This window comes from Phalacrocorax aristotelis, chromosome 8, assembly GCF_949628215.1.
Source record: "Phalacrocorax aristotelis chromosome 8, bGulAri2.1, whole genome shotgun sequence".
Lineage (NCBI taxonomy): Eukaryota > Metazoa > Chordata > Aves > Suliformes > Phalacrocoracidae > Phalacrocorax > Phalacrocorax aristotelis.
This window is the reverse complement of record NC_134283.1, coordinates 7,362,361-7,388,509: the sequence shown is the minus strand read 5'-3', so window position 1 is coordinate 7,388,509 and position 26,149 is coordinate 7,362,361. Positions and strand designations below refer to the sequence as shown.

The following is a 26,149-nucleotide window of genomic DNA, read 5'->3' as shown; positions in this document are numbered from 1 at the left end:
GCTGAAGAAAAATTAAGACAAATGATACGGCATCCTTGCCACAAACTGCAGCTTGTACAAAATTCACTTTAGTTATTATACTGTGAATACGTGTGCTAAACCTCCTCTGTGTATGCACAATTTATGTTGAATGCAACATGAATCATTTTAATAGACCAAGCAAAAAGTCCCCAAAGTCAATTTTCAAATTATGAACCTTGGAACAGAATATAACAACAATGAACAACAAATAGTTCAGATTTTATTCTGAACTACAAATGAACCGTTAAAGGTACAGTATACTTGTTCAGAAAAACATTTCCTCCTCATCAGCACAGTGCTTGAAAAGTATAACAAGAATATTTTTTACAAGTTGGTTCTAAATTTTCTTTTTTTCTGCACCTTATTAAGAGGGGCATTCGTGAAAGCCGATGCCGTGAAGATTTCAACATTTATTGTTACATGTGGATGACTTTGGTTAGATTCTGTCTCTGATCTGGCATGTAACCTTGAGAAATCATTTTGTAAGTCTGCTTTTGTCCTCACCCTTAGGTGAGATACCTTGTTTGTTTTGGGGATGTTCTGTCTGTTTGCACAGCGCACAGCACAGTGGAGACTTGATCGTACTTAAGGGTCTTAATGCTTTAAAATTCAGGAATCTGTTCAGAATTACAGCTTAACAAATGCCCTTTGTGAGTTCAACAGAATGCACATGCTCGTGAAGAAATGCTGCAGAAAGAGGCTGGCCTCCATGCTTTGGGCTACTTCCGTTTAAAATACTGGGACTTAAATTTTGCATTACTGCTTCACCAAGCACTGCATTTCAGGATGTGTATCCTCAAAATCTTTCATTAGACTCTGGAAGAATCTAAAAATCTGAAGCACCTAAACTTTTGCAAAGAAATTTCCATGGTAACTTACATGCTTGGTTTTGCCCATCTTTAGAATTCATTTAGTCCTAATATTTCTGAATACATAAGCCTTACTGAGCTGCATGCTAGGTGTGTTTTGTTTATCTGAGTCTTGCTTGGTGAATGCTCTTAGATATTGCCTAGTGGATTGGGATGCTCCGGGAGATACTGTGGTGGTACCTCCTCCTGTTTTTAATCATAATGCTTAATGGGAGATCTATATCTTTTTTTTTTGTGTGTGTGTGTGTGTGTGCTTAAAAGGATTTGAATTAGCATCCTCAGTTTTAGAGGTGAATATTCAGAGTAGAACATAATTGTATCTGAAGGGACCTTCTCTATTCCTTTGTCTAAAATGTCTGAGTAGTCACTCAACTGGAGACAGAAAAGATGATGCCGCTCATTTGGGGTGTTCTAGGATTTGCTTCTTATTTTATGCAAGAAGCATAAGAGTGCAGCTGTAGTAGGTTAGTTACCACACGGGACTCGGAAAGGAAATCTTGTTTCTTGTGTCCTTTTTATTTGCCCAAGTGAGAGTCTACAAGCACCGACCATAGTTTGACGCTGGACTTTTGATGAGGGTCCTGGATACAAGCCAAATGCTCTGAGATCATCAACAGCCCCATAATAAATAAATTTTGCATGGGCAAGATAGCTAAAAGGCTTTGTGGAAGAGTCTTAGAACAAGGTTCTCCAAGAGGTGTGCTTGGACTCTGATGGACTGAGTATGGCACCTGACATGCCTGGGTTCTCCAGCCTGTCTGTTCTTCTGTCAAGTTTAAGGGTGTTTGCCCAGTTTTTAGTTCTATGTCATTACTCTTTTCAAATATGGTGAGGTACACTGTCCAGAGGACAGGCGGAGAAAGTGTGTAATTAGTGCGTTTCACTAGGCTGAACAGAAGACTCAGCCAGGTGTGGAGGAGATTGGATGGTACTTACGAATGAATGTCATTATTTTGACAGGATGATGAATTAACACTTCTAGCTTTGGAGCCTAAGTTAAAGTAGTTTCATGTGGTCTGGTCAGCACGGGGACCTGCAGCTCGTGGCACCTTCGAAATGACATCGTGTGGCTTGGAAACAAATGTCAGCAAACTGAAACGGAAAAATGGTCTGCTGAAAGTGATTCAGTTTGGGCCTTTACTTTGGCTGTCATCCTTCTGCTGCTCTTGATACAATATTTAAATCTTGAATATATTGACTTATTTAAAGCACGTAATTTAACTTCTTAACTTCAAAAAAATAGTTTTAAAGGAAAGATGAAATTTTCAGTGTGCTTTGGTTGCTGTCAATGTTAATGGGAACTGAGTATGCTAAAAACCTTTCAAAAGTTTACAGGGGTCAGGTATGCCAAGGTGTTTACTTTTAAAAATGCAAACAGGTACTTGCTTAAGCTTGCTAAATTACTGGATCAAGCTTGGGAAATCAGGAGCCAGATCTGTAATGGTACCATGTAGTTTTGCAGTGCTGGCTGTTATTTGATGAAACATTTTTTTAGGTGTACAGTCACCCTGTTCTTCAGGAGCAAACAAAGAAAGGTTAAAACTTAACACCTTTAGAAAAATCTTTGTACAGCTGTTATGGAGTTCTGAGAACCAGCTCAGATTTTTGTCTTGTCAGTTTCTATTTTTTTTTTAAATAGGTCCTGGATCTTTTTTTAGTTTGAAAAACTAAATTGAAAACAAATGCTTGTGAGTGCAAAAAGGCATCTAAATGGTTGGCTTACATATGCTCATTACCTAATATACTTTTCATTGCTGGATAATTTAATTTCTTAACTAATCCATGGATTCAGTTGATTGTAGGGATGATGTTGATTTTTTTAAACAAAATTCAGTACTTCTGGAGCCTTTTCATTTTCTTTTAACGTGTCTCTCTCCTCCTAAAATTGCCTACTTAATCAAAGTCTTATAAATATAAACCTTTTCTGCCTTATCATCTTGGCATATTCTTTCACACAGGCCTGAGAGAATGAGTGAGTCATGCCTCGAAATCCTCTGTGTTGTACCTCGTGCAATTCACAGTGTTCTTTAACTGGTCAAATCTGCTGTCTAGATTGGAGAAGACAGAATGAAGTAAAAGAAAAAAGGGTCTTAAAAATTGTGTGGTTCCATGGGAGGAGAGAAAAGGGCTATTTTCACTTAACTGTGTCAGCCATGTAGTTAAAAATAGAATTTGGCAGTTGTCATGGGCTTTTCAAGCTACATGTACGTGGGAAAAATTATCTAATTCCAAAGTTCACAGCCATGTGTATCACATTCAGTTCTGAAAACTTTTTATAAGGTACATCATAGCTATGAAAATGTAAGAGCAACAGGATTCTGTGAACTGTATATTCTGTGGAGCACAGCATAGGAACCATGGGTTTCCTATGAAAAACTGCATAATCCTGACTGCTTTAAGCATTACTTTGCATAAAATGATCGTAGTTATTATAAAGGTATAAAACCAGCTTGCTTCATCAAAAATTAACTTTCTTTTTTAATTTCTAGAGAACGAATTTGCCTTTTCATTTTGACTGAGTCTTTGCAACTGACTTTTTTGATAACTGCATTATTTAAGATGCCATTAACATAAGCGTCTTCGAAAGGCAACTGCTATAACTTTTTGGAAGTTAACATTTCTTCTCAAGCAAAAGGTTGAAATTTGTTCCAGATTCCCTTGACAGTTGTATTTGTGTATGTCTTCAAAAGTGGCAAGATGAATGAGTTTATACCATCAGAAGAGTAAAAAAATTACAAGCCTCCATTTCTGATTTTGTATTTTGTTCTTCAGTCTGGTCGGAGAACACGTGCTGTTGCCATGGGGTGTTCATGGATCAGTAATTATACCTAAATGAAACTTCGTGTATTTTGGTAGGACTGGGTTCAAACTCCTTATACATCCTACTGCAGGTTATTGACTTAAATTTATAGCTATACAAATGATGGCGTTTGTAAATTCTCTCAAAACTTATTCTCTATTTTGACTGTATGTGCTGTCACTGGCTATGTCCTTATCTGCAATTACTGTGACCCAAAACGAGTACATTATAGAGTGAGACAGTTGCTGTTGGAGGCCCAACATCTGACTTGCATTCATTTCAAGGGTTTTAGTCCAGACTATTTAGGAAATAGATGTGATAAATTGTCTGTATTTGATACAAAAATTTGGCAGGAACTTTGCCAAATCTATTCTTTTCTGATTTATTAGCCCCTGGGACAATTTCAAATGACTGAGTGACTTTAAGCAGCCACCATAAGTGAGAAATACATTCTTCAAAAGTTGCTTATATTTCCCCCTCCCCTTTTTCCTTTTCTGTATGTAATATTTCACCATTGAGAAGATAATCAAAACATGGATTTTATGCAGTTGAAAAAGCAGATTTCCCATCTACTAATCCAGAAAGCTCCAAATTCAACTAATTTTAAGGTATCGAAACAAAAAAAATAAATATTGGGTGACTTTTCGTGGTTTTGGGGTTTCCGTTTTGACTTCTTGACTTACATTCATGGTATTAATTGTGTGTCAGTGGCCCACAGAAGTCTAACCAAGATCACTATGACATTGTATCACGGACTCTACTAACTTCTGAGAGCCTCAGCATCAAAGAATGTAAAATTTATACTGGTAAAAAGTGAATAAGGATAAGCAATCCTTAGACTTTAGCTAAAACCAAATCAGCAGTAAGAACAGAGAAGGAGCCCTGTGATTTTGTCCAGGCCATGATCCACTTGATCATCCCACTCTCCGATGTGTGAGAACCTCTCTAACTGCTGGAGAGATGAGGAAACAGATCTTACTACAAGAAGCAGCAGAAAAAAATTTCGAAAATCCTTTTTCTTTTTCTTGCAGATTATGAGATGTAAAACTTATGAAAGTGATGTGCATGTATGGAAAGATGTTATTTATATTCCGTAAGAGCAATGGTTATTTCAATATAATGGCAAACCCCCTCTTTATTTCTCAGCATCATGCATTTTCTTCATTTCGTGATATATTATATGGCTTTTTGGTATAACTACACTTTTAGATCTTATTGAATAGAATTTATGTGTTGCCTTATAGAAAAATTGTTTCATAATTCATTAATTATTTACTATTACTTGACCTTACAGTACATGAAAAAACCTATCCCATAACTGTAATTTCAATTCTCTCTAGTGTGAAATCAATCACGTTCCACATCTTTTATATTATTTAAAATGTGAACGATGACATTTTCTTGTGCATTCCTCCTGAGTTACTGAGAACTTTCAAACGTTAGTGTGTGGGAAATATGCAGGCTGTCCCCTGCAGACCTGGGTGAGCTACTGCTTGTATTGCAAACGCTGCAAAACCGTTGGGAATGAACGAGCTGTCCTGTTTTGTAAGTGCAACCGGTGGCTGATGCTCAAAAAAGGTAGCCTGCTGCTGTTAAAGGCCAGGAGTGCTTTATCAAAATCTGCTTCATAGGATTATTTTTTCTTTGAGTATAAGTAATATTTAGATAAAGGACATAGCTTTTAACTACTGTTTCCTCCCTATCTCTACAACCTGATCCCAAATTGTTTATGCTCATGATATCACAGAGCAAGTTGGACGTGTCCGGTTTCCAGCGCCGGTGGGAGCTCTTTGGCAAATGGATGACGGGAGAGTTCACTTCTGATAGCTGTGCACCCTGTCCTGTGTGACGAAGGTGATGCGGATCATGTTTGTATTTACAGTTCAGAAACAATTCTTGAATGCTGTGGGAGGTCGCCCACTGCATACAAGAAAGTGATGAAAGTGGTGTTAGTGATACTGCGCTACAGTTTCTGGTTACTTTGAGGGTCGTTTTTGCAAATGTATGAGTAGATAAAAGGAAAGAAGAAATCAGTAATGCGCTTGAGAGTTTGAGGACCTTTTTTTCTGAAAACCTACAAGGGAAGTATTATCATGAACCAGACAGATTTTTTAAATGATATTTTAAACAATAGATGTATGTTTATGGAACAAATTACATTTGTACCTCAGCCTGCGTGAGCACAGAAAAGTAAGGCTTTCGTCCTTGCCAAGAAAAAATCTTACCTCTTGTTATTAAATCCTTCTCCTTTTGCTGGCATGTATGTCCATTGGGTTTTTTTTTTGCTCTACAAGACAGGTTATCAACAAAATATGCTTTTTCTCCATTATTCTTTCAGTAGTTAAATGCCAAAAGTTGTACATTCTAAAATATGTCCAGATTGCCGTATTTTGTCTTATGCAAACTCCTGACTGCTTTAGAAGCATATATAATCATATTAAGCAAAAGCCGTTCCAGCTATTCACGTATACACTTTTATGAAGATCAGATGTAATTGACAGTATTTAATTTTGCTTAAATGACAAAAGCTTTTTAAATATAAGTTTTCCTGATACCCGAGCATAGTTAGGAAAAAAATTCTGAGTATATGTATATGTAATAATATACAAGGAAATAAAGTTAATTTTCTTGAAATATGCAGTACAGTATATGGATGGAGTTTGGGAAAAAATAGTAAAATGAAAAGTATAATGCTATTTTCCTAAGCCACATTTGCTAAATGCAGACTTCTGCAAGGTCAGCAGTTATACTGGAGTTGAGCAGAAATGGCTTCAGTGGCTTTAACTTTACCAGTGCCCTTGATGAGGTGCAGAGTTGTCAGTATTCTCGTAAAATTCCTCAGTGATGGCTTCTTCTGTTCTCTTTATTTCCTTAAGTGAACATCTGTCTAATTGTTCACCTCCATTGCTTTAGTGCTTTCCTCATGCTTTCTCTGTTTCCAGACAATAAACTTTATTTTCTTCATAAGAATTCAGTCTACGCAAGGGTATTAGGCAGCTTGTTTGCACCTTTTAATTTCTGGAGGTTTTCCAGAAGGGCTTTTTGCTGTAGTTCCAATGGGTTCATCAGTGAATCATGTAACATAATGCAGCATTGTGTTTGGGTTTTTATCCGTTACCTTCTGTTTATAAACATCTGCTTGGAAATTTTCGTTTTGAAATTTTTTTTAATATGTTTTACATTTTTGCATGTGGCATATGGGTAAGATACACAGTAGCTGCTATTTTTTCAGGTGTGCAGGCAGGTACGGCCAGTATTCACCTTAAAATTTGGGAAAAGCCTAAGCTACTTGCTTAAAAAGCAAAAATTTTAAGGTAGAATATGTGCCAGTTATTTAGCTATTTAACAATGTCTGTTAATTTAAAAACAATTTAGTGATTGAATGACTACGTTAAAGTGTGGCATTAACACTTATGGTTGCAGAACTGCAGAAGGCATCGAAAAGTCTTTCTGTCCAGTGGAGAATTAGTCACAAACTTAGCATGGTGCTTCTCTTCACGTTCAGTTCTTTGTGTTCAGTTTTGCTTCCTTTATGAAGGGTAAAGGCAGCGGTGGTTGTTTCTTTTCTTCCTTGCCTCCCCCTTCCTCTTATCTGTAAAGCATTTAAATCAGTCTTGCACACCTATTCTTCAGGCAGATATTTAAAGTTAAATGTTGGTGGTTGTTATGCTTTGCTTCCTGCTTTACTTGCTGTAATGGCAGCACTTCCTTGTTTTGCATTTACAAATACTCGTAAGAATATTATTTTTAAGGCCTATTCTCCATCCTTGTGACTTGTATTTAGGAAATAAGTATTCTAGTAAGTGTAATGGTAGGTGACCGTCAACTCCCCCACTATAGTGCTGCATGAGGTATTTATTTTCTGGAGTACTTTTGTTATGTAGAGACTGTAAAATTTTATCAGAAAATTCATCTGCATTTAGTAAATGAAAATTTCAGACCTTTCCATGTTGACAGTGCTTCAAAATGAGGTGCTTCATTTTGGACTTAATTCACATTTACACTAAAGCCATTTTAAACTTCCTTAATTATTTGAACAATGGGACATGGCCTTATGACCCCTCCTGTCTGTGTCTGAATGGCATCGTCTATAAAATACACGGCCTAGGCTTTGATCTCAGATTTTTAGACAACCCTGGAATTACATTCAGTTTTTAATGATGTGTTTGGTTCTATATCTATATTGCTGATTACAGCTAGACCAAAATGATCCCTGAGATGGGCCACATTTTCACAGAAATTTAATTCCAGCCTTTGTGCTTATTTTGTTCATTTTTTCTTTGTCACACAATCTTTATTTCTTTAGAAAGTATATAAAAACTTCTTCCTTTTGTGATCACAAATCGGTGCCATAATGCCAGGTTTCCATATTGTGGTACTGTTTAGATATGCCTGATGTTTTCTTGTGCATACAGAAAGACTTAATATTTTTCTCCAAGTCTGTATTGTGTATATTGAGCGTATAGTAAGAACCTGATCCTGCCAACCTTTATTTGTACAAGAAATCTTTACTAATGCGATTCGGTCCTTTTACTTCACTTTCTAAAATTGCATACATAACAATGTGACCGTTTTCAATGCACCTCTTAGCTAGGGGATGTGAACAGTTGTGGAAACAAAAGAATTTGTATACGCGTTTATTTTTTTGGGGATGCTGTTCTGTAAGATACCTATTTTATGTTGTTTAAAGCTAGGAGATTATAACCATGAACTGCCAATTAAAATGTATTAAATAGCTAATTATTCAGTTCTTTCATTTCTGTGTTTGTCTCATGTATTTATTTCTACTTATGTTGAAGCATCCTGAAATTATTGAGGATTAAAGAAGTGATGAGTTTTAACCGTATGCGTATTTATATTTTCCTTGTATTAAGCGTGGGGGAAAGAACTATACCCTAAATCCATTGGCAAGCTTTGACGTGCTTCAAAATAGCTGCAATGCATTTTTAAACCTGCAGACGTCACTGTTCTGCCAATTAATTGTGCTACCCTAAATGTTCATATAGCGCTACGACCACATTTGAAATATATGTTGCTTCCATCTAGCAATTATAGCACTTTGTTTTTAATCTAAAACAATTTCATCAGATTTATTTTAATATTGTTACTTTGTTTTCAACATTCCACTAAAGGAAATAGCATGCTTTCCTTTTAACTTGTATAAGCCATGTCCTAAGACTGTCTTTAATTATTAGTTATTGTTGTTTCAATACAGATTTATGAACTATTTATTTTGTGTCATATAACATACCATTTTTAAGCAACATTTTTCAGTCCGAACATAGCTTCCAGGAGGGCAAGCTGCCCAGAACATCAGTGATCTCACAGTTATTACTTTGTGTCATATATAATCTTGTTTTTTCCTGCAACAAATAAATCTTTGGGCCTCCCTGCAAAAAACATTTGTGGTTACAGTATAATAAAAATAAACTGTTTGTCGTGACTGCAGCTGACATTTATCAGCCTATTTGTGGGTGCTCTTTCTCTCTCTGTATAATACGGAACATAATTTGTCACTTTGTAAATACATTCCAGCCTAAATCCCTGCCAGCATCTGTTAGCGTTTGAAGGATTAATGCACTGCACAGTGCATGTCTGCACTTTCAGGCAACAACATAGCTTATGATTATGGATCATGAGAGAACAGGGAAAAAGGGTTCATTCTGTATTTACTTAAACATTGTTGCCCTTTTGACCATCATACTTTTCTCATCTTGTTTGTCATCTGTAGTAGGGATGCTAACTTGCCTCTCTGTGTAAAATCTGCATGTGAAATCCTGCTGTAAGTTTTATAAATCACTGTGGGTATAGCTGTACATGTTAGATAATACTTCTTTAATTTTATGGATAATTAACAACAATAATATTGCATTGCAGTCGGGATGTTACTGGTTTAATCTGTTCAGGAACACTGTTCTTCCTGCCATTTCCAACAAATCCATTACCCTATTTGCCACCTATATTGCATTTTTCTCATCAGCCCATAAACTGGGTTTATTTAATCTTAAAAACTTAAAATTGAAGTTTTTAAAAGCAAGTTCTTAAACGGAAGCAAAGTCCATAACTTCTAAATTATCCCAATGCTGTTTGCCTTGTTGCTGTTTTTGCAAATATATTCTGCTATCACTTCAAATCTTGCAGAATGAAAAGAATTGAAAGCATCTGAACAGGAGGCTCTCCGCAGTTGAGATTCTGTTACATGTTCCCAGGCTCCCTCAATTATTCTGTAAACAAGAAGATATGTTTATTAGAATAGTAAACCATATACATGTAATATATTGCCAAGATTATTTGAGATTCCCTGAGATAAATTCAAATGAGCTTTACGGGAATGGGCGTTTGGAGAGGGAAAGAAATGATCTATATCCAGGGAAGGAGAAAAATCCAGCTAAAAGTGGGCTCCGAAGTAAATACCCACAGTTCATGTGCATTAAGAGCTAAACAAATTCCTATTGCCAAAACCTATGGTAGATTTTTTTTTTTTCAAATGCATGTAATTTCTTGTTATTGAAGCAGATGTGTACTGCCTGCAATGGAACCATGTGCATCCAGGAAAAACCGGGGACGTTTGGAGCCTACAAACTGAAGTATTCTGAAATTATAGGCTAGTAATCTTTGCGTGTGGTTTTTTTGTTCTCTCTGGTTAAGGAATAAATACTTCTTAAAATGTCCTTAGGAGACTGACTTCTCTTACTCTTTTTAAGCATGATTTAGGATCGCTGTGGCATAGTTTACTTCTCTGAAGAGATTAATTTCAGAAAGAAATGCAGATGTTTTTCCTTTTTTCCTTTATAATTATCTTCAAAAGGTATAAAAGGCCAAATTTACAGAGATATTGATCTAAGAGTTGACTAATGTAAAGGCTGTGAAATAACATTATCGCTTATTGTAGTGGTATTTATTGCAGAAGACATAAAAAAATTAAAATCTGAAAAATTAAGCAACCACAGAGAAATGAATAAGTGTATTTTGCATTTCTTTTTACATGTAGATATTTACTAATCGAAAGAGATACAGTTTTAATATTATTGGGGAATTACTGCATGACCAAGAAAGGCCTTTCACATCCAACTTAAATATACAAACTATACCGAGAGACTTTAGTCACTTTATTGTATTTGTGACATAGATTTTAAATTATAGGTAAATTAAGTATTTGGAAGAAGGAAAAATATTGCTGTGAACAGTGATTTGTTTAAATGTGAGGACCAGATGACGGATTGGCATATGGCATCCTCAGAAACCGACGTCGTCATTTCAGGTTGTCCTTATCGCTCTTCCACGTCTCTCGTCTCAGAATTTCAATGGCTTGTTTGTTACCTTTATATTTAATCTCTAGACAAAGGAGGTTCCAGACTTCTCTGTGGCTTTTATAACCCAGTTGAGTTCAACAGTTACATCTCCAGTTCAGGTGCTTGTTCAAGACTATCTTGTGTGGGGATCTGCCACTGCAACTTTAAGACATTAATTCGCAGTCCAATCCCATGACAGCTTGTGGGCTTCAGGTTTTCCTGAAGAGGCCTCTCACCGCCCTAAGTTGTAGATGATGCAAAAACATCTCTGCGAAACATCCGTAAATGTTCTGGAGAAGGCATCGAGACAAGGATGATGATGATGATAATAATTAACTCTTCATGATAAAATGTAGCTCCCAGGATGATGAGTAATCCTAGTAATTTGCTGGCTCATACTGACCCATTAGGTCTTTATATATGTGCTATTCACTTGACTTGGATGACGGCAACCCCTGCAGGAATTCTACTTTTGTGAAGAACATGAAGATCTAGTTACTTAAGCAGGAAGAACCAGGCTTTACAAAATGACGTTTTGGGAGAGCTTACATACAACGTGAAAATGTTTGACAGGATTGAGCAAGATGAATAGTGGAAAAATATACACCAGTAAATTACAACCAAAATACAGGTAGAACAGATAGGTTGGGAAATAGTGAAGCCAAGTATTACTGCATAAATTTTCTTTCTAATGAAAGATAGAAAAACCTTTTCATCTCTGATTCTCATGAAGAATCAGGGTCAGTCCCAGCTATTTCATTGTACATCACACACGAGGGTTAATAAAGTCATTAATATTTAGGAGATTGGTTTGTGTCGTGTACTATCTTGTATAAAGTTAGTGAAATTTTGAAAGTACGGTTCAGAAGCTGCTGATGTTGGGGAGTGGGAGGAAAAACTAGAAAAATAAGTGTAAAATTTTTCCACCATGATGTCTTCTAATGGACTTTGTTAAGGTATATCAAATACCTTAGAGGAAGAACATATTATTAAAGCATCTACCGTGTATATTGGATTGCTCTTAAGGCAGTATGATTCGTCTGTCCCAATCAGGTCCATGAGAATTAGCTGCACAGCATTCAAAGCATACAACAACGTGAAGCTGGCATTACATAAATACAGTTTTGCATGAAGTACCGAATGTTGACAACATTAGGGACAATAATATTTACAGTCTTAATCCTGAGTGAAAGCCTTTTTCCCTATTATGTACCTCCATAAATAGTGCATGGCACTGGCTATTGACTGTCATAAGCCATGTGTCAAATTGTCAGATGTGCTTCTAAAGCATCCTCTACTTTGTCCTCAACGTGGAAATAGGGGTTTGTTTGGACATTGCTTGTCATATGCTGAGTTTTGGTTATTCGTTTACTTTATCTATTTTAAGATAATTCCACAGACTTTTCATCAGTTCGATGTCAAATTCTTGTTTTTGGAAGATCTTCTGTTTCTCACACTGTATATAAGAACTGTTTGCATTCCAAGATGTTGTCATCAAAATTTTTCTTTATCAAATTAAACTGCTTTCTACCAATTTATTGTATCTTCAGTCCCTCAAAGTCAGATATTTTTGTTGTTGCGCTATGTATTCAGTTTTCAGTTAAGGGCTTTTAAATATCAAAGATACACCATATTTTTTGACAGTAAAATTCTACCGTAAATTATCTAGCGTCCACTAAGTTACCTTTTAAGTAGGCCCTTACAAGATGACTTGTACTTACATAGGATACAGGGGCTACAGCATATTTATTAAGACTCTTCAACTCTGTATGAAACTGGAGCAGTCAGAAGTAATGGTGTCTGCTGAAAGATTCTTTATCATATGAATTTACTTTTAGTCATCTATTATTTATTTCAGCTATTTTATATGCCATTATAATAAATATTATGACAGAGAAAGCTTTTATGCTTCAACTTATTGTACTGCTCTTCACTTCCTTGCAATCCTTCAGGAAAATGTAGCTATGCTTTACCTATATTTAACGTAAATCATCACTTAGATTTGAATGAAAAATTCACTATGAAAAAAGGCTCCTTCTTCAATACCAAGACACAAATGCACAATCATGTTTACTGCCAAGCTACTCTACCATGCAGCGTTCATTTTTAAACAGTTTTAAGCTGTAAAGTGAATACATTGCATATAGTGAAATTGCTTGCTTTCTGGATGTTTTCACTTTCTTGTTAGTTTCTGGCTCAATAAGCATTTTTCTAGCGTGAGTGCAAAATATAACCATTGCACTTAAGCATTTTTAATATTTTTGCTCCAATAGGGATCAGCTTACATACAAAACTAAATAAACTGTGTTTTCTGGTGTTATTTAGAGTAATGACGCTTACCTGGAGATATTGATAAAATGCTTTTAGAACTGGGCATAAAATTGTCAAATGTAAGAAAAAGTTTTTTCTTTGCACTTTTCAAAATGTTATTGTGTTTTGTTTAAAAGAGGGCTGGCTAGGAACCGTAGAATGATCCACTTTCAGCTGTTTCTTCAAAGGCAGGATGTTGGTGCCTAGACATTGTTAGCCTTGGACTGCTCTTTGGCCTTCGTGAAATGCAAATACTCCCCGTCCCAAAAGCCCTGTTTCAGTTGGTTCTAGCTGACCTGTTCACAAGGTTCAGCAGACAGCAGAAGCGTGTCCGCCTCTTGTGACTCTTCTCCTTTTGGCCAGTTTGCGAAGCCGGTCTGAGTCTAGTTGTGAAAGTGGTTTTGGACACAGCTGGGATGTTTGTCCTGGGGATCTGCTCCAGCTCATTTTGCACGGGCTTTCAACGGTGCCACGTAGTGATGATCCTGTGATTTAGAAGTGAGCTCTTTAAATTATTCTACACTCATTCTGCTATTTAGTTTCTCCTTGCATGATGTCATTGCAAATAAAGTAGTAGAGGGAGCATTAGTATCTTTTGTCGATTTTGTTTTAAAAGTTTTGGAGTTTTCTGCCTTAGCGTGTTGATTTTACAATGTCAGTTTTAAGAATGTCTTCTGTATTTGGGAAAGTGACAAGTCCCATTTAAGATTTCACAACATAAAAAGAGGCATAATTCAGTACTGAAAATATGTGAAGCGAAATGGTGAGAGACATCAGCATAATACAATTATGACACATTAGATCAGGATTTTCAGCATACCATTAACAATCAGTTCTGACTGTGGATTACAATTACAGTTACGATGCCTTTTAGCAAAAATGGTTTTTGGTTTTATTTCTTATTAAAAAAAACATGTTCTCTTTTTCCATAATACCACAATATGTGCTACCTAGGCTTACAGGGAATGAAAGAAAGAAATGAAAGAAAAGAATGAATGAAAGAAAGAATGAATGAAAGAATGAAAGAAAGAAAGAAAGAAAGAAAGAATGAAAGAAAACATTATAACAATGGTTATAATTATAATAGGTCAGTATGACTGACCTACTGTAAGAAAACAAATAAAAAACCTTCTACTTGTCATTGACTGGAGATATTCTTACACTAGTGAGAACATACATTGGAAGTATATTGCCTTATTCATAGCTTTTTTAAAAAAGAAATTGTAACATAAAAGGAAGAGTGGGAAAATACGGAATCAAAAAGAGTTGATACTAAAGGCTTAGCATCTCATGTTCTCAAGCTATAGTTAAAACTGGTGGTCTACAAAATACCTCTGTGCAGTGAGAGGTGCTTGAATATCAGTTGGCAAGGGAGAATCTGAAACAGAAAAGTTGGGGAACTTGTCTGAGGTGTGTAAACTGATTCCTTCCCCTCTTTGGAGAAGATCCTGACACTTGGCTTTTTGCATGCCTTCAGAAGCTGAGGTGGCAAGTTCTGGTCTGAGTGTGTTGGATGTCATGCGCTCCGGTTTCTTCTATGAGGAAAACAGAGCAAATGGGTGTCCCTGCGCTCAGTGTGTACCTGAATACGAAGTGAGTGAATACGAAGGCAGTACAGGTGGTTACCATCAGGTTTTTAAAAAGCAAAAGCAGGGAGAAAGTTGAAAAAAAATTTATTTTGCCATTGGTCTTTGCTGACCTATTCAATGGAAAAAATTACTAAAACTATCCTTTTTTTTCCTTCTCCAATTTTCCTTTTTCAGGTCATTTTAGGTACGGTTTCTTGACTTTCTTAACAGATGTTTTCTTTGTTTTGATCCCCCCCCCGTAATGGTATGTGTATCAAAGCTAAAAGAAAAAAGATGAAGTAGTGTTAAATTGTTTGAAATAAATTATCTTACTGGCTGAAGAAAATGCAGTATGGATAGAAGGTGGTCTTATTTCATTGATGGAACTAGTACAGAAGAAACATAATTATAGTTTGCATTTGCTGTCTAACAGTCAACCATTTATCACTTTCAATAATTTATTTATGATTTTCCAAATCTCAGATTTTTACGTTTTCACTATATTCATTAACAAATCCAGGCCAATCTTAGTCTGGTTAATTTCTGTTTCTGAAAGTATTTTGGAGGCGTTGTACTTTTTTTTGTTATTTTGGACTTTAAATATGCAGGCACCTCTCTTCTGTTCTTGGAATCAGTAGCAGAAGCCTAACATGTGGCACCAAGAGGAAAAGCATTACCTGAGTAATAGCATGCGGACTTGAATCTGTGTCCCCAAGAGGACGGTAACTAACAGTTTGCGGTATAGTCTGTTGAACCACTTGATTATTATTCGCCCCCCCCCCCATGTTCCTGTATTTGTAGCATTCTTGTCCTTTTACCCTTGGGAGAGACATGAGAATGTTTCAACTGAGGAAAGCAGAAGCAAAATAAACCCAACTATGCACACTACTTCTCTATTAAGTAAACAGCTTTGAACTGCAAAGCTGAAGAGGAGTTGTCACGGAGCTCTGTTGAATTATGCAAGGCAGCATTGTCTTTCTCAAGTCCCTGACCATCAAACGGAAGAAAATATTTACCCAGTGGGGCAAAATGAATTCCAGAATGATGTGCATCTTGTGAGGGTAAAACAACTCTTAGTAACAAAGTCGGGTGTAGCATGTTCAGGCTCCATGAATTGATACTTCCTGATGGGAACTGAACGTACCGAAATTTTGCTTGTATTTATTTTGCTGTCCCGATCAGCCTGGCTGGAGTGGAACAAAGGGAACTTGAGTGACATTCTGTTTAAACCCAACCTGTAAGGTAATTGTAGTGGGCAGAATGGGTGCTAGCAAAATAGAAAGCAGATGTAGGGAGAAAAGTACCACATGTAATGAAACACGGAGATCAGATGAATTGCTTGAGCTTGGGAGACAATGGGAGCGCTCTTCTTGGCTTCCTTCTGCGCTGACATGCATGCTGCTTCCTTTTTGTTCCTCCAGAAATGCTCGTTGTATAACCTTGTAATCACAGTAGATCCCCTGTTGCACCATGGTGCTAACAAAGTTCCTATTGCCTCTCCACTCAAATGGTGCCTTTGATTACATAGTACCACTGTATCTGCTCCATCTTTTTCTTACTCTTTTTTTTAGCAGTGCTAATCTCCAGTCTGAACCATGACCGTTTATGTAGGTGTACGTAGCATGTTGGAATTACATGAAGTGTCCCTCTAATTTCTTTCTCCCTGAATAAGCTAAGCAGGGTGGACTGAAAGTTGACGTGTTTAGGTTTGGGGAGAGTACAGGGCTTTTGCTGGCTTTCTTTTATGTCCCAGAGAGTGTATGTGGTGTTGGGCAGCAGTGAGTCTACAAGCGAAGGTGAGCACAAATACACGTGTTCGTTAGTCCTTAGGGGATCTACGTGACTTATATGTGATGATGGTTGGTATTTTGCAGAGGATGATAGACATCTTAAAGTATAGCGCTTGGGGAAGAACTAGAGACGAATGTTGGATGTGGAAGCTAATTCAGAACTGTGGCTTGAAAGAGCCACACTCCACTTGATTCTGTGATGGCTTTCACCTTAGTGGTTGCAATGAAAATAGACTTCTGGTTCATTTTGTTCTGAGATCTGGAGTGTAAGCATTTCAAAAGTGCTAAGAACAGGGATCTTAAAGCTGAAAATATGGAGAAGCGTCGTTCTGGTCGTGCCTGAGGTTAGCACCTTCAGGTTAACCTGTCATCTTATGGGACTGCCCGTCCTCCTCTAGGTGAAAAGTTGGTTTTATATACATGCTCAATTTCTTTAGAAGATACTATGCACTGGTAAACTCTTACTGGATGAAAAACTGTGTAGGCTGATCAGTTGTTTTCTATAGTCATTTTATACTGTCTTTTATGTCACCTGCTGTGAACCATAGATTGTTTTGGATTAATATGTGCAAGTTTGAATTTAGCTGGGTTTTATAGAGCATTTACTCAGTATTTTTCTATTGGTACAGTATGTAAAAAATACCATGTGTTAAGAATAATGCTTATTCTACTCCTTATTTCATGAGTTACATAAGTTTCACCAGCTAAATGGAAGAAAAAAGATCCCACATTAACCTTAACACTATCTTGTGTCGATTCATTGTGTTACATAAAGCTGTGTATTACATAGCGTATGTTTTTAGCAGAACCACAAAATTGCAATGCTACTTTTGGCACTAAATGTTGTGCTCGTCCATTCTTTTTGATGATTTGTATTCACTTTGGGGTTATAATGTTAAACAAGGGAATCGGTCAAGTTTCATAACACATTTACTGTAACATGATACTGTGAACTAAACTTGCTGTTATTTATCTTTTGTTATGTTTTCTCTTGTTCCAGCATAAAGCCAAGGTAGAAGCAATGACCTTAGACCTTGCTTCTCTTCAGAGTGTGCAGCACTTTGCTGAAGCATTCAAATCCAAGAATGTGTAAGTACTCAGAAAATCACATGTAATAATTTCTTGTTATTTTAATGTCTTTATCAGCTGAGCACAGTTGGCAGAACTCACCATAGTTGGACTGATCAGCAACTACAGTTAGTGAATAATCTCTTCACAGGACTTTTAAAATATAAATTAAAGATCATTTGTTTTCATATTAAAAAAAAAAAGAAATTACAGATCTCTTATTATTCCATGTGTAGCCTCAGCTTTAAAGGGGGCATTGATACCCCTGTGGGTATTGAAAAAGGCCAAAGCTGAGCTGCATAAAAAACAGCTCAGGCAAATTTATCAGTTTTGCAGTGGTTTGGAAGAGGTCAGGGATGAGCAATTAGTGCGCTCCTTGTCTTGCTTTCTTTTCTAACCTTCTCTCTCTCTCTTATTATTTTTAAAGCATTTTTAAAAAGTAGCCCTATGAGCCAGATAGCTCCATTTTCCAGATCTGTATCTGGAATAGCCCATAATTAAAAGAAAAAAATAAAGAGGGAGAGAGGGGATGATAATGACATCACTTAACAATAGACCAATTTATATGGAGATAATCAGGTTAGCTTCCAAATGGTTTGTTTAATTTAGCTTGAACAGAACAATGAATCTGTAAATTGAAGAAATGATTTGAAATCTTTAAGTGTCAACTCTTGACAATAAGTTCCACACTTTGTGCTTTTATCTACAGTTTGACCCATTGATTGTTGTGACTATTCAAACTTACCTTTTTTCTGCAAATATTTCTGTAACACATATACATCTTACTGTACTTGTCAAAGGAATATGACCTCTTAGGCAGCTTTGAAAATATATTGTTGTAGGGAAAATATATAAAAAATTGTGTTTTTTCACTTTTGAAATACTGCCAAAGCTAAATCTCACATGGATAGACAGATGACATTTTAGTACTTATTGGTCTTTTAGATTCAAAGAATTGTCAAAACTGACTTCTACCCCAAGTTCCTTTACTGCCAAAATCCTTGGTAACAAGATTTGCTTATCATATAACATTTTCATATATTAAAACTTTCTTGAAATAGAAAGACAAATCCTTGCAGTATTGCTGCTTTAATACTAACTTGGTTTCATAACATAAGAACAGTAAGTGTTTTAATTTAGCTTCTTCATGCTTTTAATAGGCTACATTTATTTAAAAATTATATGTTACAGTGAAAAGTTAAAACCACCCTTCTTCCAAATGCAGCTCTTAAGTTAATTTGTGTGTTGCAGATCATAACATGGTCATCCTAGCTAGTCCATTTGGTATGCATGTTTAGAGATCCTTAGAAGTGAATATGCTTAAATCAATTTTTGCCAGAGGACTTAGGAAATGAGAAGGTATAGAATCGGTAAAGATACAGAATCAGTAAAACATATTTTACTTGTGTTGGCATACATTGTTTTACCAGCATAGACCTGTTAAGCTGCATTGTCAGTGATGGACAGGTTTTACTAACGTTTCACTCTCATTTTACTTGGAAAAATTTTAGTAACAGACAGCATTTACAGCCTCTGCCTTGCCTGCAGATATTTCTGTCTCGAATCCGTGCTCAGATGTGTGTGTGTCTGGCAGGACTACTCCAAGCATTATAGGAAAGTCTAAGGTCTGCATCTGTTGTGAGACTTGTGGGGTTTTGACGAAAATTAATTTCCAGTTATATTTTGTTTAAAGTCTGAGGCTGGATGGAAACCAGACCCCACACACTGCCTGTAGCAGTAGGTCTTTTATCTGATACAGAAGAGTTACCTTACAGTCATCTGCACTGGCAGGAAAATGGACAGGAAGACCTACTAGGTCTTTCTGGCTCTGATTTTTTGTGATTTAACTATGTCTGGATATGGTCAGAAAAGCAATTATATGGCAGTAGCGTCACGTTACTACAATGCTAACCCTATGTGTTTTCCAGCCCTAATGTACACTAACTACTTTTGTCTCTTAATTTATTTGTTTTGCGTAGTGTCCAGAGGCTTTTGTCAGATCAGCGATTCCTTTGCATTAGTAGCTTTATGAGCAACTGAAAGAAATCTTACAGGCTTTGGTGACAGACTGAGTCTTGTTCTTTATGCTTTGGCAAGTCTGTCGGCTGGTAGCCTTACTTTCTTAAGAGGCTTCGATATCCCTGATTTCATGCATGTCTAGGAGAGGGCACACTGCGCCACTCTCCCCAGTTCCCACGAGGTAGCTGTACGTCCTATTAATGAACATAAGAAATACGTAACGAGCATAGAGTTTTCTTTGTTACAAAATCTCTCACAAATTCCTTAACAATCAGGTAGTAGGAAAAGCAAATTAAATGTTTGGGGTTTTGTTTTTCTAAACAAAACTATAATTTGAGTTCTGAATTGTATAGATCTTGGTTTCTGGGAGAAAACTACAATAATTTTAAAGTGTAAGGGAGAAATTTTATAGGAACATACACATTTTAATAAAGATTTGTATTTTTATTTCCCACAGTGTGGTCTGTGAAGAGGCCTTTAGTATTCAGTGGTGAATATCTTAAACTTCTGGGTGCAGAGAGGTTTATTATAATTTTAATTTCTCCAGTCCACTCTTTCTTTCTGGGACACTTTGGTATTCTACAGACCTGTGGTCTTGGTGACATCTGACCTAATAACGGAAAATTTATAAAATAGAGAATAGATTGGCTTGTCTTTTGAAATTCTGCTCTTCTGGGACGCTTTGTGGCTTTAGGTACTATTTTTTGTCAGCAGATATAAGGGTGTACTCATAGTCACATCACAAACTGGGAGCCTGTTCTTTCCTGGTTGATAGCTATTGGAAAAGTGTCTTCAGGGACTGTGCTTCCCAGATCACTTCCTGGACAAGAAAACTAAAATGGAACTACTTCAGAAAAAGGATCCCTAAATTTCCTTGAGTTAAATCATCAAAACCTACTGCAGCTGGGGAAGGTGGTGGTGGTGGGATTGCAGGGAACAGAGGGAAAGTTCTGAGATTGTAAGTCTCCTGCCTTAATCAAATAACTTGTAGGGGAAAAATAATGCCTTCTTGAAGGTACTTGAGACTCTAAGAGATTCTGGAAACTAAGAATGAAGAAATTTCATCCTCTGCTCAGCAGGAATTCAACAGGGGCTGGTTGCATACAGAAAACAAATTATGCAACGGGGAAAATTGAGGAAAAAAAATGAACGGGAGGAAAAAGTGACTCTGGGAAGAAACATTTAATAAATATTGGAGTTGTACTTCAGACCTAAGGCTTCCCTGTTTGACAGTAAAAATCAGATGATTCATCTTCAAGTTATCATAATCCTAAAAGATTTGGTAGCAGTTTTTTATTGCTGTTTGGATTTGTTAGGGGTTGCAGCCTTGTCCACAGATGAAATTTGGGCTCAGAGTATAAAAACAGTGGTAAAATATGCTGTATTTGTATAAAAATATTCTTGAAAATCTTTCATCCTCACAGAACAAAATAATTTTTTTTAGCATTATCTGTACTCTTGAGTTGGTACAGCTGTTCCTTTTTCTGAGACTTTTTTATCTATGCAGTTTCAAATAAAGCTTTGGGGGAGAAGGGTTTTTCGGATTATTTTAGATCCTGCAGTTCTGTGATCACAGCAGAATGTATGCTTTCCTTATTGCAGAACAGTGCTCACCAGTTTTTCTTGCTCTCACAGTTACAAAGATTCTGTGGGCAGAACAAGCTAAACACAGGAACTTGTTGGATCTCCCAAAGTTGTCTTTGGGAGAAGACAGAATAAAACAATATCGCTGTTCAATATTTGATCTACCTCTTACTTCATTGTAGTACAAGCTGAACATGGCGTGGCTGATACGGAAAATGGAAATCTGACTTGGGAAAAGATAGGGCTGAAAGATTTACAGAGCAAATTCTTTAGACAAAGCCAGGTCATTATGTTACAATAATGGCAACTAATTTTAGGCTCCCTTGTAGTTTGAAATGCAATGTTGTCATTTCTGTGATGATTTTTTTTTAAAAAAACCTGTGATTTCTGGCTGTCTTTTAGTATTCCTGGGTTGTCGTCTGGAGATACATTCCCCACTGGATATTTCCACCAGGAGTGAATGACCGCCACCTTCCTTCCACGTGCTAGGATTAGGATGAGAGTAGGAAAAGAGGTCTCTGCACTTAAATGGATAGACTTGTTCAAGTTAGTTCTTTTATCTGTATCTAGTCTCTCCCCTATGCTAGTTTCCAGCTCAGGCAGTTGATTGAATGTCTCTGTTATGGAAAATCAAATAAATGATCTGTTTATAATAATGTTGTGGGCTAAGATGGGTTTGGCATTAGCTGATTTTCATGGCAGTTGGAAGAGGCAGGCCAACCAATCTTTCATATTAGGCTTTTGGAACTAAAAAACACTGAATTGAATCTCCTCTTCATTGAGTGGGCACAATGTGAGGAATTATGGTTGGTATTAATCCACTTTATAGACAAAATGACTGCCCTCCTGTGATTGTATGCAACGTAGCATTTACATTTAGTCAGCGTCAGTGTTTGATAGTTCAGCGTCTGTAGGATTTGGTATTTGTGTAGGGGTGTGGATGTGATACTTTGGCATTTATTTCCTCATTTAATCATCACATATTTGACTAAAACCTGCGTACTTGAATCGGGGGATAGCACTAATGTTTCAGTTCTAAAATTTCCAAAATAGCTACCTGTTGTCAATATTGACAATCCTGTTATCACGGCGTGTGCGTTATCCTCGGCATGCAAACACTCCCATGATCAAAACTGTTAGCAGGCAGAAGTGAGCAGTAAAGCTACAGATGAAATTTTATGTGCATCTTTAGTTTTGAGTGGTGCATAGTGCCACTTGGTTTGAACTAAAGTTATCTTCAGCCAAACAGTAAGACATCAATTTAATGTTCTCAATGTTCGAGGAAAAAAACTGAAATTATCCTGAAAAATCTTGAATTGCTTCAAAGATATAAAATAGTGTTTGCCAACAGCTATTACTTAGAATTTTCTGAATTGGTAACAGGAATTCACAATTATGCAGGACTTCCATATGCAGAGTTTCACTGCAGTTACTTTCCTATACTTCAAAACAGGAATTATTTGTGGTAAGAATTGGCACATGCTAACAGTTTATTCACTTATGCTCTATGTAGAAATATGGAAAAGACAGCAGGTATGAATTATGATTCTCCATTTGGAACTTCAGTCTCTTCTTATTTCCCTAACCAGACCCAAAATGGAGAGGGCCAGATTTTCAGCTGGCTTCCTTGACCGAGGCCTCAAATTCTATGAGTACATTCATTTTTCATGCTGCAAGGAGAAGCGCTCTGAAACCTTGCGGGTGAAATTATGAATCCAGAGCTTTCTGAAAATTCACTTCGGAATACTATCTTCCTACATTTTCATGTATTATAACTGACATATTGCATGTGTGTTAAGTTGTTTTTTTTAGTTGTTTTGATTTAACCACAATTAAATCATAGACATTGTAGGATAAATTCTATTCATACATATAATAAATACATGTGTAAAAATGAGATCTGTTTAGCAAGCTGTTGCATAGATGACTTAAAAGATCTATAAAACTGAATATATGATTTGAACGAATTATTAGTGATGCCAATATGCTTAACAGTTCTGTAATAGATGTATCTTTGTCAGAGATTAGCGTTGCCACAGTGTATTGTCTTTCAAAATTGGAATATATTTTCTAACACTGTACAAATCTGTTAACTTTTTGGCATTCATAGAAGTATTTTTTGTGAATTAACACTAGTAACAGTTGAGATATTATATTTGTCTTCTCAGCTTGGCATTCTGACAGTGCCACTGAGGCACAAACTTCTGGATAACATCGTACATTTTGAGATATCAAAAAATACCCACATTGAATTAAGTATTGAAACATGCACAGTTCACAAGCTACTGTTGCAGACAGCATGTATCTTAAATTTAAATAAGATCAAAGGCTGACTGCATTTGAAATATACATAGTAATATTAGGCTGAAGCTTTTTTTTCTCTTTGTGGTGGTACTGTGCCTTATTAAAGCCTAGGGATTGGCTTTCTGCATAAATATTTTTCTTTGGTGGGTTGGGTTTTTTTTTTTTCCTTCTTTCTTCTGTTTTTAAGCTCCCATACACAATTACCCCATTGTGGTAGCATGTGTCAAGTCATGTGGATCCAAAAAACTGTTTCCAGTATTTTTTAAATTAAAAATCTGTCAAGCTTAACCCCTTTTACTGGAGGCAGAGATCATGACGTTTTCACCAGATCCCCTTTCATTTCATCTGCTGATCGTGGAAATATCTCCTGCCTCAGGACTTTTTTTTTTTTTAAAGTAGAAGTCCATATTAAGACAAAGAGGATGGACAGTTCACCATAGATTTAATATAGTTGCATCTGCAAAAATATTAAGTGTTTTTACATATTACTAAGAGAAAGATTTTGTTAGGTGCTTGTTACATAGTTTTATGAGTGTAACTGTGCTGTTGAAAATTTGCAAACTTGCTCCTTGTCTTTCAACACGTTGCACTCTTTTCACTGTAACCTAATGAAGAACCTTGATAACCCTCCAGTGGCTTTCTGCCTAGCACACTGGTTGTTCTGGTTCCCATTCTGAGCCAGGTGTCTATGCCTAAGTCTAAGCTGAGTCTAAGATGGCTCATAAAAGTCTTGGGGCCCTGCCATCCTAAAAAATTTCCACAAGATGCACCAGCTGTGGAGGCTGTTTTGAGTATCCAAGGAAGTGAAATATGTATGACTTAATATGCCTGATTAAAATGTACTCTGTTGCAAATAAAATGAGGATTTTGCAGCGTTAGAGCTTAATGGGCTTTAAGAAGATCTGTGTTTTTAATTGATGTTGTCTTTTAAAAATTCTGAAATATAAGGCAAGAGTAGCTATTTAATTACATACACATTAAAATGTATTTAGTCTATTTAGTTAAAGGCTTTCTATGGGAGATAATTAAAATACATGAAGGCAGAGTCTTCTGGCACTTCAGTATGGGAGCCTTGCTGCTGACATTAGGCAGGCCGTGCATATACCACATGTGTCTTAATCTTAGGATCCAAAAATTTGCGTTACAGTCTGAAAAGGTTGTATTTCTTCATTAGCTGTTCCCAAGGCACCAAAAATCCCAGAGGATGTCAAAGTACATTAATTTTTATCACAACATGGAATCTTTCAGGTCTGAATGGCAGCACGCAGCTGCTAGGGGCTTTCTGAACTCTATTACAGCTCTATATATCTCTAGGCAAAACAGAGGAAGGAGTTGTCATTGGCAAGTGCAATGTTCAAAATGCATGAAGTGTTTTATTGTTCAAATGATCAGCCGTAGTCCTGAAAACATTTTCCAAGGAGTTAGCTGTTTTCAATGGGAAATATCAGGAATATGTAACAAAAGTAGTGACTGACCTTCCTTGTGAGTTCTAGCTTTCTTTTTTCTAACAAGTACTTACTGTGTGCAAATGAAATTCACATATTTAGAAGTATGTGCAGAAACAACAAATCATTCCGTGGTTTGCTAAAATGAATGTCCGTTTACAGCTGGCTTATGCTTATTCGTAACTCCCTCTATATATGAGTAAATAATGGTTTGCTATTGGGATTTTGAAAAAGAGGTATGTGTCCACTTTGAGGTAGCGAATGTCCTAAGGTGAGCTGCTGAATGGAAATTACTGGGTTCTGGATATTTTAATTGTTGCTGTCTCCTAAGCATCAGGGAGCTTTAAACCAAACCAAACCAAAGTATCTTTGTGAGGCATGACAAGGACTGAAACAAAGTGCTCCCCATATTGTGCCAGGGCTTGAGAAAAGGAAGAGGATGCAGAATGGATATAAAAATTAAGTTGCAGAGCCCTATCCTAGCCCTTTTCTACCCCAGGATGGCCCCAGGCCTTTCAAAATCCATACGTATGGAGGTATTTTGGGTCCCCAGGGATACAGAAGGAGCAAAGATGCAACACACTGACAAAGGAAAATGTGGCTTCTTGGATGGATTTTGGTTTGAAATGAGGTCCTGAGGAGGCATTGAGGTGAGAGAACAGCAGCACTAACTCCTGTTGTGACTATCAATACCCTGAGCGTACTGTATGCTGTCAGTCAGAGGAAAATTAGGGTTAGATTATAGCTATGCAAAAGGAAATTGTGAGCTGTGGATAGCGGGCCCCCAAAAGGTGAGAGGGTCCCTGGTATGAACCTAAGGGAAGGAAGAAACCCACCACATGCTTGTGAAAAATGATCCTGCCTCCTTACCCATCCTCCCTTGTAGTTATAAGTTAGAAAGCAAGTACAAATACTAATCTTGACCTTCACTTTTAAGCAATAATTTGTTATCATCACAAGAAAGTGCTTTACTGATGTAATGATACCAAATAAGAAAATGTAGATGAAAAAGTTCCTAATTTCTCAGATTTCTAGTATCACATACCATACTTGCAGTGTATAAATTAGCCAAGTGTGGG

The 26,149-nt window shown here is 36.7% G+C and overlaps 1 protein-coding gene across 7 annotated transcripts in view; it reads left to right on the top strand.

Moving 5' to 3' along the window:
* Positions 1 to 26,149, top strand: part of WWOX (WW domain containing oxidoreductase) — a 537,265-nt gene that overhangs the window by 101,133 nt on the left and 409,983 nt on the right. For all 7 annotated transcript variants that reach the window (XM_075101317.1, XM_075101318.1, XM_075101319.1 and 4 more), the window contains exon 6: positions 17,651 to 17,739. In XM_075101317.1, the coding sequence (XP_074957418.1) occupies positions 17,651 to 17,739 (89 nt within the window). The remainder of the gene's footprint in view (positions 1 to 17,650; positions 17,740 to 26,149) is intronic.